Source organism: Callionymus lyra, chromosome 2 (genome assembly GCF_982586985.1).
Source record: "Callionymus lyra chromosome 2, fCalLyr1.hap1.1, whole genome shotgun sequence".
Classification (NCBI taxonomy): Eukaryota; Metazoa; Chordata; class Actinopteri; order Syngnathiformes; family Callionymidae; genus Callionymus; species Callionymus lyra.
The window spans coordinates 7,376,023-7,389,951 of record NC_141819.1 but is presented as its reverse complement, the minus strand read 5'-3'; the positions used below and the strand labels follow the sequence as shown (position 1 = coordinate 7,389,951).

General features: G+C 39.8%; 2 protein-coding genes across 2 annotated transcripts in view; one reads left to right on the top strand and one right to left on the bottom strand.

Annotated features, from left to right (window-relative positions):
• Window positions 1–1,522, bottom strand: part of LOC148085218 (protein NLRC3-like) — a 126,375-nt gene extending 124,853 nt beyond the window's left edge. Inside the window, exon 1 of the mRNA XM_087783365.1 lies at window positions 1,399–1,522. Coding sequence (XP_087639491.1) covers window positions 1,399–1,438 — 40 coding nt within the window. The 5' untranslated portion in view covers window positions 1,439–1,522. The remainder of the gene's footprint in view (window positions 1–1,398) is intronic.
• An 8,999-nt stretch (window positions 1,523–10,521) lies between these two features.
• On the top strand, window positions 10,522–13,611 carry LOC148085217 (retinoic acid receptor alpha-like). Its single transcript, XM_087783372.1, has 3 exons — window positions 10,522–10,749; window positions 11,002–11,160; window positions 11,541–13,611. The coding sequence occupies exons 1-3, from the start codon at window positions 10,533–10,535 to the stop codon at window positions 11,735–11,737; spliced, it is 573 nt and encodes a 190-aa protein (XP_087639498.1). The 5' UTR covers window positions 10,522–10,532; the 3' UTR covers window positions 11,738–13,611.
• The last annotated feature ends 318 nt before the right edge of the window (window positions 13,612–13,929 follow it).

Genomic DNA, 13,929 nt, shown 5'->3' with positions numbered 1-13,929 from the left:
CCTTTCCGTGAGAAAAACAAATTAAATCATGAAATGGATTAACAGTTTATATTGTTATATATTTCAAACATTACTGACATGGACCAGACTTAATATAAATGTTTATATGTTTACATACACGTTTATTGACAAGAATATTGTATTTACAGAGGCTATCATTGGCTTATTTGAATCATTTTATGATCAAGTTTAATGAGAATAAAACTTTAGATCAGTAACTTAAAGCACTGTAGTGATGATGAAACACATGCACTTATTCTTACTATGTTTTTAAAATGTAGTTATTATGTGATGGTGTATTTATTTAAGTGTGTTTTTAAGGATATAGCTCTGATCACGTGATCACATGAAGGAAACCGGCTTTAGCTGCTTTCATTCTGAAGCTTCACTTTGATATAACTGACGTGATGTTGTTTCACAAGAACGTCTGTGACTCTCGTAGAGAAGACTTGAAGGATCCCATTTTGTTCGTTACGTTATAAAAACAATCTTATAATTCCTTCTCGTTTTTTCCTAATTGCGTTAAATGCCTGGAAAACAATTGCATATACATCATGTTGTCTTAATAAATAAAGATCATTATTTTAGTAAATGAGAAACAAAAGTTTTAAGTTTAATTTTAAGTCAAATGTATTATCCACTCATGTATCTAAAAACATGTGTTTATTTTTTATCATATTGATATTAATGTGTCTCTGGATCTGAGCAGTAAATATGTACGTAGGACACCTTCAAACCTGTCAGGAAGTCAAGTTTCATGCTCCTATTATTCTTGATACATATGGAATTTGCTGCGCTCACATTGAAAGAGACCAGAGCTCCGACTGGCTGCTGTTCATGTCACATAAATGGTTATTGCGTCGATTACTTCTCTTTTATTTTCTTATTTCATATTTTATTATGTCACGGCTCGACCGGCTCGACTTTTACGCACCCCTGGTCTATATTAACAATACACACTCACATGATAACACTCAGTCACTACAACAGCACAGACACACGATAATGGTATATTATTTGCTGATAAAGAATATTTATAGACAAATTACTCACTAGGTTGAAAAATACTAGATTCTTATAAACTGCGTCATCAGGAAGTTAAACAAATATGCACGCACACAAACACACCCAAGCACACACACACCCAAATACACCCAAGCACACACGTTAAAGCACAAATATACATACAAAACAAATACTCACACACACACCACACGTGCTGACAAATAAACACATGTACATGTCAGGTGTTTGAATGTGGTCAGATTCAGATTTTTTGTGTCATCATTTCTAGATCTTTTTCAACTTCTGTAAACATCAACAAGGATCGTCTGATTAATTTATTTTAATTTCTTTTCATCAACTGCTGACTTGTGTGAGAGTCAGAGAGTCACTGACCTGTCTGCAGCTTTCTTCTTCTCCTACTACTCAGGTCCATATTGGAGCAGAATTCAGCTTCTTCTGACCAGAACTGATGGAACAAGACACTGATCAACTCCTTCTGACGCTGGTATCAAGGGTTGAACTGAAATAAAACTATGTGACTCATGAAACCGGTGTTTCTTGTTAGACTGTTACCAGGTGTTGTGTTCTGGTTCATTGTCAAGATTTTATTGACTGTATGTGCTTTCATTTCTCTCCTGAAAGGAATTCAAAGTTTAAAAGTTTTCCGAGGATCTCTAGTTTCCTTGTTCAGACTGACCCAAACACAAGATGAACCCCTTTCTTTTCATAACCATGGTTCTATTATAGGTTCTCTCTGTTTAGTCATTAATTGTCATTGCAACTAGTATAACGAGAAAAAAAAAAGCAGGGGGCAGTAAAAGGCCTCACTTTCCACCAACAAGGCAACTTTTTGGGGTCAGGAAAGCTGAAGTCTACTGGACCCACTTGTAAAGGGCATTGCAGCCATAGAACCATGTTACAGTTTTTTTGGATTGATAAACACTAAAATTTGTACACAATTATAAATACCTTACACTCGAGGAAAAAAACTCCAGCCTTGATTACCACAACTATAAGCATAATGTCAGCTTCGCACTTTTTGCAAATGACTGCACACAATTAAAACAGTCAAAACACGTAGTTGTTCCGTTCGCTCCAACACAACGTCACTTCCGGTTCTTATACTTCGCTTCGCGGAGAAAGATGGAGAATCAAGTGTGTCACGGGTCGTTTATTCGCCGCTTCAAGTCAAACAAAATACAAGCTTTACGATCGCGACCGGACACACTTTCTTCCGGCGACTGAACAGGTCAATAGCCCGGGAGAAAATGTCCCGATCTGTAGAAACATCGCTATATTTAAGGCAAATTTCCTGCCCAGGGGGTCGTCCTTTCCGGCCAAATGGTTCTTATCCCTGTGTCCCAATCCCCGTAGAGAGAACTTCCTAATTTGTTTCCTTGTAATCTAATCATTCAAATGTTCTCGGGTGGGGGTTTCCGTATTTTAGCCCCCCTTTTCCTGGTGTGTCTTGCTTCGTTCTTTGATCTACGATTTAAGGTGTGATTGGCAGATATAAAGATGTTTTAAATAATCGATGTTGTATCTCTAATTCTGTCTCAAGCTGGTCTTGAAACATTGTGTCAGTCCGGAGGGAATGTTGATTGTGAATGTGTATTCAAACATTTAAGCTCTTAGATGAAGCGAGTCATTTAAACTATATAGTTTGATTATCTTTTAGCATTAATTTAAGTATGGCGTATACGTATAGTGTATAATAATTTTAATCAAACACAGGGTTAGACTGACATAAAAGTATGTGACTCATGAAACCTGTGTTTCTTGTTAGACTGTTACCAGGTGTTGTGTTCTGGTTCATTGTCAAGATTTTATTGACTGTATGTGCTTTCATTTCTCTCCTGAAAGGAATTAAAAGTAAAAAAACAAAAAAAAAAACATAACCATGGTTCTACAAATGTTTCTTTCTGTTTATTCATTTATCTTCATTGCAACTAGTACAATGAGAAAAATACGATGTACTCTCCACACAGCAGGGGGCAGTAGGCTGTGTCTGTAAAAGGCCTCACTTTCCACCAACAAGGCAACTTTTTGGAGTCAGGAAAGCTGAAGTCTACTGGACCCACTTGTAAAGGCCGTTGCAGCGAAAACAACCATGTTAAAGTTTCTTTGTATTGTATGAACACTAAAATCAAAAGTCATACACAATTATAAAAACCTTACATTCGAGGAAAAAAACTCCAGCCGTGATTAGCACAACTATAAGCACAATGTCAGCTTCACACTTTTTGCAAATTACTGAACACAATCAATTGCAAAACCCTAAACACACTTGTATACATTAGACACATATATCATGATATCAGTTCCTTGCAAATTGCAAAACACTGACTTTCAAATGATCACACTCATGATTTAATTAACACAACACTCAGATGCACATGATTGCTTAATTGTAGACACAACAATCAGATTCATGCTCTACAAAAAGGCAGCATTTCTGGATCAACTGCACAACATCCTCACAGTGAACCAAATACAACAGATGCAAAACATTGTCATCTGGAACAATGTATCATTCCACCTCTCTGCACAGGTCCACAACTGGTTTCAGCACAATCCTTAATGTTCTGTGCTATACCTTCCACCATACTCTTAATTTCTGGAGAGTATGGAGTTCTTTTCAACATGGCGGTGGAAGGTGTATGATCTGCAGCCCCAGAGTAAAGTGCCACTCATTGAGGTCATGTAGGAGGCCTGTGACCAAATCGACGCCATATTCAAGCATGGATTCCTGGATAATCCCTAATACTTTCTGCTGGACTTTCTTTAATTTTTTTTATTTATCCCCCACCTCCCCACATATTTTTTATAGTATCTTTTTAAAAGTATTATTGTCAGGTGTGCCGTTGAAAAAAGATCCAATTTCACATAATTTCTCTTTAAATATTAATATATATCAGCAAATAATATACCATACTGTGGTTATTGTACCCATTGGTTGACGTGCAGTCGTGAGAAGAGATCTCTGACTGACCTTCCTGCACATCAACCAGTTTATTTATTTATTTGAATTAGGACGATGCATATTCCTCAGCATAGAGCAACAGCGTAAATATGCCAGAGTTAACACAATAGCTTATTTTCTTCCGTTGTCCTCAGGCAGGTTAGATGATACAAAAGATAAATCACAAGATATTACCTGTAATGTAACTTTCTGTGGTGCGTTAACACGAGAGCTAACTCGCTAAAACACTGAATAGATATTTCCCGGTGGCCGACAAAGCTCACAACAAATACAAATACCGAAGCGATTACACTTCAAATTTAAGCGAAAACACTCTGACATTTAGCCAAAACGGAAATGTGTGGCATTATTGCACAAAGGAAGTGACGTTCATGTGAGTTCGGGGACTTTATTGTTGAAACACCGACTGAAGCACAAGTAGCGGAAGATTTAAAACGAAAGAGAATGAAAATGAAGTAAACTTAATTTAATGTCATGCTCCGAGTGTCATAAATGATATTTACGGTAAATTGTTTTATGTTTTATTATTCTGTAGTAATGTTATATATACATTATAAAAAGGTTTATTTTCAGAATATCTAAGTTCTGGTAGATTTAACTTTAAAATTGCCTCTAGGTAAAATGACCTGAAGAAAGGAGCACCACCCTTGTATTCTAGTCCAAAGGAAACTGTAAGATTTTCGTGGATAATAATCAATTATTTGGCCTAATTAATTAATTATGAAACACTGGGTTGAATCAATCTCATTAACTGAAGTTACTACTTGTTTTCGTGATTATTGTTCTTTACTGAGTAAGAGGCTCTTAAATTGATTATACAAAAATATGAAAAATTGTAAAGGCAACTGACGTACTTTTTATAGGATTTATTGAACGAAACAAAGACAAAAATTTAAGAACAATGTAATGGAATGATGATGCTTGCTTTGATATCATGGAAGGAATAATATTAATTATTCAGAAAGTAACGGACTTGAAGGCTTTGATAATTGTCAACTTCTGGGAAAGCTTTACAACTTATCTTAAGCTAATCTTGCTACCTCTGATCAATTTGAAAAATCCCAACACATCAATCAATGCAAGAGAGACAATGTTACAGTTTCTTACGACGTCGAGAGGAGAGAGGAAGGCGTGATGATGACGAGGAGGTTGATGTGAAGAGGATGAGGAGGATGAGGAGGATGAGGAGGAGTAGGAGGATGAGCAGCAGCAGGAGGAGCAGGACTGAAGGCCCTGGATACAGTGATGTCGGGCGTGATTTCGCAGGGACCACAGTGAAGAAGGCTTGGCGGAGGAAAGCGCGGACGGTCTTCTTGGGTCCGGTCCTGGTTCTTTGTTGCAGGCTGTCCTTGACCGCGTTGGTGTAACCAACCAGAGACTTATCTTTACTAGGTGCAAGGGTCACAAGTCTTTTCTGGAAGAGCAGTTTGGTTGCTTCTAGGAGCCAGAGGTTCAGGCTTGCTTGGCTGGCTGCTGGGTTGCGTGCAGCTTGCTTGTGTCTTGAAAAGTACTGCAGCTGGAGAGACGTGCCACACTGTTGCAGAAAGGGAGGAGGGCAGGAGTCAGGAATGGGGTTGAAGAAGGAAGGGGAAGAGACTCCAAGAGTCCAGCGTGAAGTCTCCAGAGAGTCAAGGGACAAGAGGAAGAGTGTCAAGAGTCAACACTCTTCACCCACTGCACCTGACCGTGGAGGAGCAGCTCCTTCAGTGGCAGGCTCAGGCACACCCAGTGTAGGACGGAGCGTTATAGAAGGTCCTTCATCCCGACTGGTGTCAGGATATTTAACTCTTTACTTCAAATATCCTGATGTTAATCCGTAGTGTGTTTTTTCTTCTAGTGTGTTAATTTTTTTATTTTTTTTTATTTTTATTTTTATTTTTATTTTTATTTTTATTTTTATTTTATTTTATTTTATTTTGTTAAAAGTGTTAATTTTCTAATATTGTAAATAATTTCTATATTTTTAAGATCGTTTTATTTTATTTACTTTTATACTTTTATTATTTGTTTTTTTCCTTGCACTTTATTTCCATTGTGCTGCCGCTGCTGTTGTAAAAGTGTGTTTCCCCTCTGGGGATGAATAAAGGTTTTATATTCTATTCTATTCTATTCTATTCTAAGAGTGGTTCAAAAGAATAGGTCATTTCGCACATTTTTTTTTTAAAGCCATCCACTCGTGCTCCTGATTGGTGGGTGACATCTGATTCCTCACTCCCACAATGTCTGGAGATGGTCCACCCCTCTGTCCTTGGATTTCTCTCCTCCTTAGAATTGACTTTGAAACTTCTTTTATTTGACGTTATAGAACGGTCTGAGGCACATATATAATGCTAACTCATCATAACTTTCCCAGCTCTTTCTAAGGTCGGAATGATTCATGATTCATGATCATTACATGTTAGAAAACCACAGTATTGATATGTATGTTCAAAACACTTTTATATTTGGATATATATTTCATGTGACTTCTTTCTTTGGCGTCTCTTCACCTGAAAATATTTTATTGAACAAGAAAAATACATTTAGTATTCTGAAAATTCATCTTGTCATTCTGCTCTCCTGGCCATGCTGGTGTAGTGATTTTATTCCTTATAAAAAGGTTTATTTTGAAAACATCTAAGTTCTGGTAGATTTAACTTTCAAATTGCCTCTAGGTAAGATTTACCTGAAGAAAGGGGACACCACCCTTGTTTTATAGTGCAAGGGAAACTATTAAATTTACGTGAATAATAATTAATTAATTGGCCTAATTAATTAACTATGAAACACTAGTTCTAATCAATCTCATTTAACTGAAGTTTACTACTTTTTGTCGTGATTATCTGTTCTTTACTGAGTAAGAGGCTCTTAAATTGACCGTTATTACACCAGAATAGAGACACGAACAACGACGTGACGTTTTATAGATTTATTTAAAAAGGGATGAATAATGAATGACAAAAATGAGTATGTTATGGTAAGTTTCGGAACCGAGAATAAAAACGGAAACGGGAAAAGAATCATGGACGAAATCTTAATAGACTACCCGCATATTAAACAACCCAGACACAAATCAATTTGTTCAAGATGAAGTGATCAGCTTCTTACTTGACGCTAGATGGTGAACGGAGGTTTAGGCAGCAGCTGGAGACCAGATGAAGGTGGCAAGCGGGTGGATGTCAACGGAGTTGGAGGATGAGGATGAAGGAGAGGATGATGAGGACAGTCAGGAACGAGGGAATCAAAGTTCTTTCGACGAGTGGGCCAAGCGATTGCGTCCGGTACACCGAACGGTCCGATGAATCACAGTGTCAGCTTCCTGGTTGTAGACACCTCACGTGAACGCGCTGAACGCCTGGAATGTTCACTTTGCTGAGGGAAAGTCTTTAGTTCAGGAACACTTTCTTCTTACGGGAGGTAAGGATGATTCACGGGCTTTTTGCTTCTTGATGGAGATTCGCAGTCATGGAGACGTGCTGCGAATATTGGAATAATCGGACCGGTCTGGTCAAGATTATTAAGAGACTGGAAGGATGCTGGAAGCGGGTCCTTCAGTGCGGTCCTCAGTTTGGACTTGCAGGAGCTGAAGTTAGGAGGCCGGAGATCGTCTTGAAGGCAAAGTTGGTGATGACCCAGTTTATCACGCGGGAGGTGATAAACTCTGATGTTATGAGGTACACCCTGATGTTAAGGGGTACGCTCTGATCTTTTGGAGGAAACAACACGAATTCTCTAAGTTGAACACAGTTCTTATGTTGAAACTTAGTGATTGTAAAAAGGGGCAAACCCTTATGATTGGTTGACGTTTCTTCGGCGGGAAAAGGGTCCTTCCAGACTGACACCCCCTCCTCCTCCTTCTTACCTCTCCAATTGTCTTTTCTTCTCGTCACATAAGAAAAATCATATGTACATTAAAAATGCTTTAAAACTATTTGTTCTTTCTAGATTATTTTCCCACGGAGCGCGGACATTCAAATAACACCAAACATGACAAATTTGGACTACGTATTACAAAATGAAGGTTTTGATAATGATTAATTCAATTCTTATATTTTATATGTGATTTCTTTTCATTTTGATAACTTAAAACACCTTGCACGTAGCTCCATTCACTTACAAGTATATTTCTTTAAGGAGGTAATACACATTTCAATTAATATTATCCAAGTCCCACACACACACACATTTTGCCTGTGAACACATCTGTTAGCACTTTCAATGTTGGTTTGCATCTTCACAGACTCTGTGTCTGCTGGAAGCCATAAAAGTTCTTATCTGATCTTGGTTGGTCGGAATCTCACCATGAAGTGTTGAACTCTTCGGTCATTGAAGGTTTAGCTTGACCAAACTTCTAATCCTCCTTGCTTCGGGAAGTCGGGCTAATGGACTTTATTGCCCTGAAATATCCCTCCTCTGCTGTGATTACTCACTCGAAGTTTGTGAAATGCCAATTCCACCTGGTGTGGGGTTTTCTTATCATTGGAAGAATGTTGACACAGATCCTGAGGAGTGGGTGAGCTTTCACAGATGTTTTCCAATGAAGATAAGTTCATTACACTGGTCTTCTGACCATGTTCATGTGGTGAATCTACACTGATGTCTTGATGTGGCAAATGTTTTAAGGAATGTCTTTGAGGACGTTACGTTTCGTTTAACGTAATTTTATAACGAAACAGCTTCATTCATGCATGCATGGATGGACGGACGGATGGACGGACGGACGGGCGGATGAATGGATGGATGGAACGAGCGAAAGAACGAACGAACAAACCAACACACTTTATTGATCCTTCTGGAGGTCTCCTTCGAGGCCAAACAATCTCCAGAGAGAATGTATCATCCATCTAAAATGCTGCTAATTGTAACCTGAGAGAACATCGCTCCCTCTAGTGGTGATCTTACATATCGCACTGCCCTGTCAATAATTCTGTAAGGACTAGTAAGTATTCCTCGCTGCAGGTGATGATAGAATGACTGGTGTGTTTATTTATTGACTTAAGGTTGTGGAAATTGCATCTAGTGGTGAAACTGTAGATTACAGTCAATGTTTTTTCATTCCAACTCTTCAACACATCACAGAAAGTAAATACCTGTTGTTTGTAATACTCTGATGGAGCTATAAAAGCGGAAAAGTAAATTACTTTCAATCCTGTTATATATTAGAGGCTTCAATAAGCACCACTGTTGTACGGTGTGTTCTTCTTAAACTGACATGCTGGTCATCCAAAACTAGTGATGGGGAGATGAAGCTTCATTAACAGTGTCATCATTTGTAATGCTTAGTAGGTGGCGCCTCCGTTTAAAAATGATAAGGTTTAATCCAAGTACTTGTTTTTTTTAAATGTTTAAATATATTTATTGAAGTTCCCAGTCTCAGCTCCAGCTAGTATTTCCTCATCAAACACATTGAAAGTGTGAGTGCAAGCTTTTCACTGAGGGACTGAGATCTTCCACTAAAAACAGATTTAAAATATAGATTCATTTAAGTGTTTTTATGAATGATTCTTATCATGTGGACTCTTCAATCTAAGAGGAATGTTACAGACGAGCAGTATGGAGGTATTTGGATGTTTTTAAGTGTCTTTTTGGACAAAGATGAAGACGAAGACAACTGAGCTCCAGACGCTACATTAAAATGAAAAAACATTTTTGTCTATAACTATAAAAAGAACAGATTACTTGGAAAATAATCCATGAGATGACATGAGAGTGAGTAGAAAACGTGTGGAATTTTTGGGTGAATTATCACTTGAAGTGGAATCCAAGGCTATTTCATGTGATAAAAATAAATTTTATTTAGTGTTTGTTTAGACAAAAGTGTCTTATCATAACAAAGTTATCTCAAGACACTATACAGTTGAAATAAGACTATAGTTGATTAAGTAAAAATAGAACCCAGCAATTCAACAAAGAGCAAGAAGCGAAACACTGTACAGTGAGCTATGGCGAGGAAAAACTTCCTTTTAGAAGGCAGAAACCTCGAGCGGAACCAGACTCATTGTTGACAGCCTGCCGCTTTGACCGGCTGGGAGGAAGGATGGGGGGAGTAGACAGATGGATAAGGAGAGGAGTGAGGGAAATTATAGTGAGAAAAAAATAGGAGAGTGTAGGAGAGTCCATGGAGGTGCTGGAGAGAACTCGGGATCTGATGACGTGGTGAAGATCCTGGATCAGCAGCAGCTCTGGAGGTCCTGGGGCTCCGGGAAAGAAATAAAAAGGTGTTTAAACTGCACAGGTGATGAATGTAATGCAGAAAAGAAGGATATACAGAGCTCGGTGTCTAAAACTCCTCCAGCATTCTCAGCCTATAGCAGCTAAGATAAACAGTTAAGTTAGTTATAGCAGCTAAAGATAAACAGTTAAGTTAGTTATAGCCTTTATCGAAAAGTAAGGTTTTAAGATTGTTTTTAAACATAGAGAGGGTGTCTGCCCTCTGGACTGAAGCCGGTAGTTGGTTCCACAGCAGAGGGACTTGAAAACTGAAGGCCCTGGCTCCAAATCTACATTTAAATCTACGTCAACTTCCCGCCGGCCCTTCCTGAATCCACTCTTATTCACACTGCCCATGTCTCCACAGATACTTCGGATCTGCACGCGGTACACACCAGAACAGGACACCATGACCTTCTCAGATGGACTCACGCTAAACCGAACCCAGATGCACAACGCTGGCTTCGGTCCCCTTACGGATCTGGTGTTCGCCTTCGCCAACCAGCTGCTTCCTCTGGAGATGGACGACGCAGAGACGGGACTCCTCAGCGCCATCTGTTTGCTGTGTGGAGGTAGAGCAACACACTTTTTCTATCAAAGATACAAGTCCAGAGCGCGATTCAAAGAGGTAGAAACTTTTGGAGAAACTACCTGTCGTCACCCAGACGCCATCCTTGTGTGGCCCACCTTTTGATTCACCTCCGGTTCTTTAACCATCCAAAAACATTCGAACCCTTCCAAGTGTCTCAGTCCAGGCCAGTACACGGAGGCTTGCTACTGAAATAAAAAAACTCATTCGTCCTCTCGTGTTTTTTTTCCGACAGATCGTCAGGACCTAGAAGAGGCGGATAAGGTGGACATACTTCAGGAGCCCCTTCTGGAGGCTCTGAAGATCTACGTGAGGAAGAGGAGGCCACACAAACCACACATGTTTCCAAAAATGTTGATGAAGATTACTGACCTGAGGAGCATCAGTGCTAAAGGTACAGTAGTGAAAACGGTCATTCTGTTGCTTTTCATCCCTTTTCAAAGATATCAGCTAGAGCCCAGTTGTCACCACAGTGAGCTTTAAGAAGACCTCTCCGAAAGACTAGCTATTATAACATGCTGCTAATATCGGTGATGTGTCGATGAAGCTTCATGAAGTAGTGACATTATCTCCTGAGTCCACTAGATGTCAATCTTTGCTCTATAATCTATTGCTTTGAAAAGCTATTCTATTGAAACATGTAGAACAGTGTTAAATGTTTATTTTATTATTTTAAAAATATGCTCTGGATGTGTATTCATGTATAATATTCACAGTATGATGGATACACAGAGACAAGCGAGGACGAGTTTTGATGTTTCCTTCTGTCTGCAGGAGCTGAACGAGTCATCACCCTCAAAATGGAAATCCCCGGCTCCATGCCTCCTCTGATCCAGGAGATGTTGGAGAACTCTGAAGGCCTGGAGAGCGGCGCGGCAGGCGGTCGACCCAGCGGAGCCCCACCAGGCAGCTGCAGCCCCAGTTTGTCGCCCAGCTCCGCCCAAAGCAGTCCGGCCACACAATCGCCGTAGTGACGGCCGACATTTGAACTTCTGCTCCAACAACGTTCCCGCGGTGAAAGCAGGAAGTCTGGACTCAGACGAGCCGACCCCTTCCTCCACACGAACCTCCCTTCACTCTGGAACGCTGTGCTGGTGTGCAGGGAAGCAAGGCCGCCTCCGAGAGACCACCGTAAACACTGCTGACCCCCACTCCTCCCTCCACGACTCCTTCACCCGATGGATGTGATCGCTGCAGGGACAAGTTGGGAGCGGACGTGGAAGTGGCTTCTGTTGGACAAGAATCACCAGACACTTTTTTGTTGGACTCTAAAGCAGACTGCAAGGATTTGTTAGAAGAGCCGCCTCCTCCTCTCCCTCTCAAAGTTTCTTTTTTTTCCTACAAAGTTATATAAATATATATAGATATGAACTATGGTGTTTGACATGAGGGCGACTGAAAACCTTTTCTGAGATGAGAAACCGTTGTATCCCTTCACTGTTTGGATCTTTTCGTACCCACCGAGAGTATTGAGGAAGATGTTTGACTTTGATGTCACATGTACATTATTCTGATGAACACAAAGAGCAAACAGAAGTTATTTCCAGTCCTCACATTTATGTGCACAAAAAGAAAGTCGCTACGAGTGTCACCGTCTATTCCAGGTTGTTTTCCACGTATTGTTTTGTGCTTCCAGACGAATGGAAAACAAATGATTGTATGATATGGTCACAGGTCCTTTCAAGAAATCCAGTTCATGAAGATTCATTATTAAGGTGTTTTTTAAGTAGCCTTTGGTTTGTGTATATAAGCTGTATTCATTTCTTCAAAACTATGAAGAGTTTTAGGCTTCACTTGATTTTGAAAAGAAAAAACCTTTTATGTGTTTTGTTCATAGGTTTGTGATTCCAGGAAATACATTGTTGAGCACATTTTACTGAAGGAAGTTTTTGTGTCCGACTAAATACTGGACACTTAACTAATCACCGGCTGTTCAGAATGTGGCGTTCACGGTTCCCCCCCTTTTTTTCAGTTCCCGCCCTTTTGTTTTGACGTACAGTAGGTATGAACAAGTAGCACTCCAGTCGGGGCATAGCTTTCTGGCCATGTAGCAGACAGAGACGGAGTCTGGAAGTGTTGAGGTGGATCACATCTCGGGCTCGGACGTTCCTGTAGCAGCTTCGTGAGATTGATCAATGTGAAGAGTGGTGTACATACACACTGTATTTAATACAAGTGATTCTCAAAAGCCTCTATGTGGGTCCGTGTCATGTCGTGGTGGGGAAAACTAGATTGTAGTGGTCCCTCTGGACGGGGGATCGTGAAGGTCCCATATGTGATATTTGTCCTCACGCATCGTCCCCTGTGTTAGAAACATGCAGGATCCAGAGCAACCTCACACCCTGTGATACACTTAATGCCAAAACGCCTTCACATCATCTTGACCATCGTTACTGTACACACACCAATGTCTCAGGAAGGAATCATTTTGTGTGCTTGGCCTGTCCATTGTATATGTTCTGTGCTGCCCCCCCACTATGTCACTAACACACACACCTCTGCTACTGAGCCCCTGTGTTTCAAATCACTCAGACCAGAACTTGTGCAGAGAGACACCGACCCTGAACATTATGGTCTCACCATGTGTGGAGTCTCTCTACGAGTCCTTATTTCTTCTTCTTTTTTTTTGTACGGTCAAAGCTGCTTTCCTCATTTTAGGACTTAACATGTCCAGAACAGCGCACAACTTTTCTCTGCACAGCTAATCTGGAATAGAAACGGACACACCTTCGGTTTGAAACGTATGGAATATGTTGCAATTTTGTCAAGATTATCAAGCGACTTTGAGAAAAAAGAAAATAAAGGAAAAAAAAAGATAAAAAATAAAACCAACATTTAATGATTATTGTTGTGTCGTGTGAATCACTTTAATAACCACATTCTGCTGTATTTGAGTCCCAAGTGTTCCCTTCAGTTTCCTCCAGCAGGAAAGAATGTTACTGTTGTTTCTTCTAAATAATGAAAAAATAAAACATCAGGGCTATATAAAGTGCTCAAAGTAAACAAATAATAAAGTATTATATAAGTATTAAACGATGCACCAATACAAGTCATCTTCAGGGTGTGACACCCCTAATGGGCTTCGCTATTGGTTTATCCATTGAGGCTTCCGCCTCTGAACCTGAATAAATTTAATCTACTCTCCGCCAAACTGGGGGGAAGG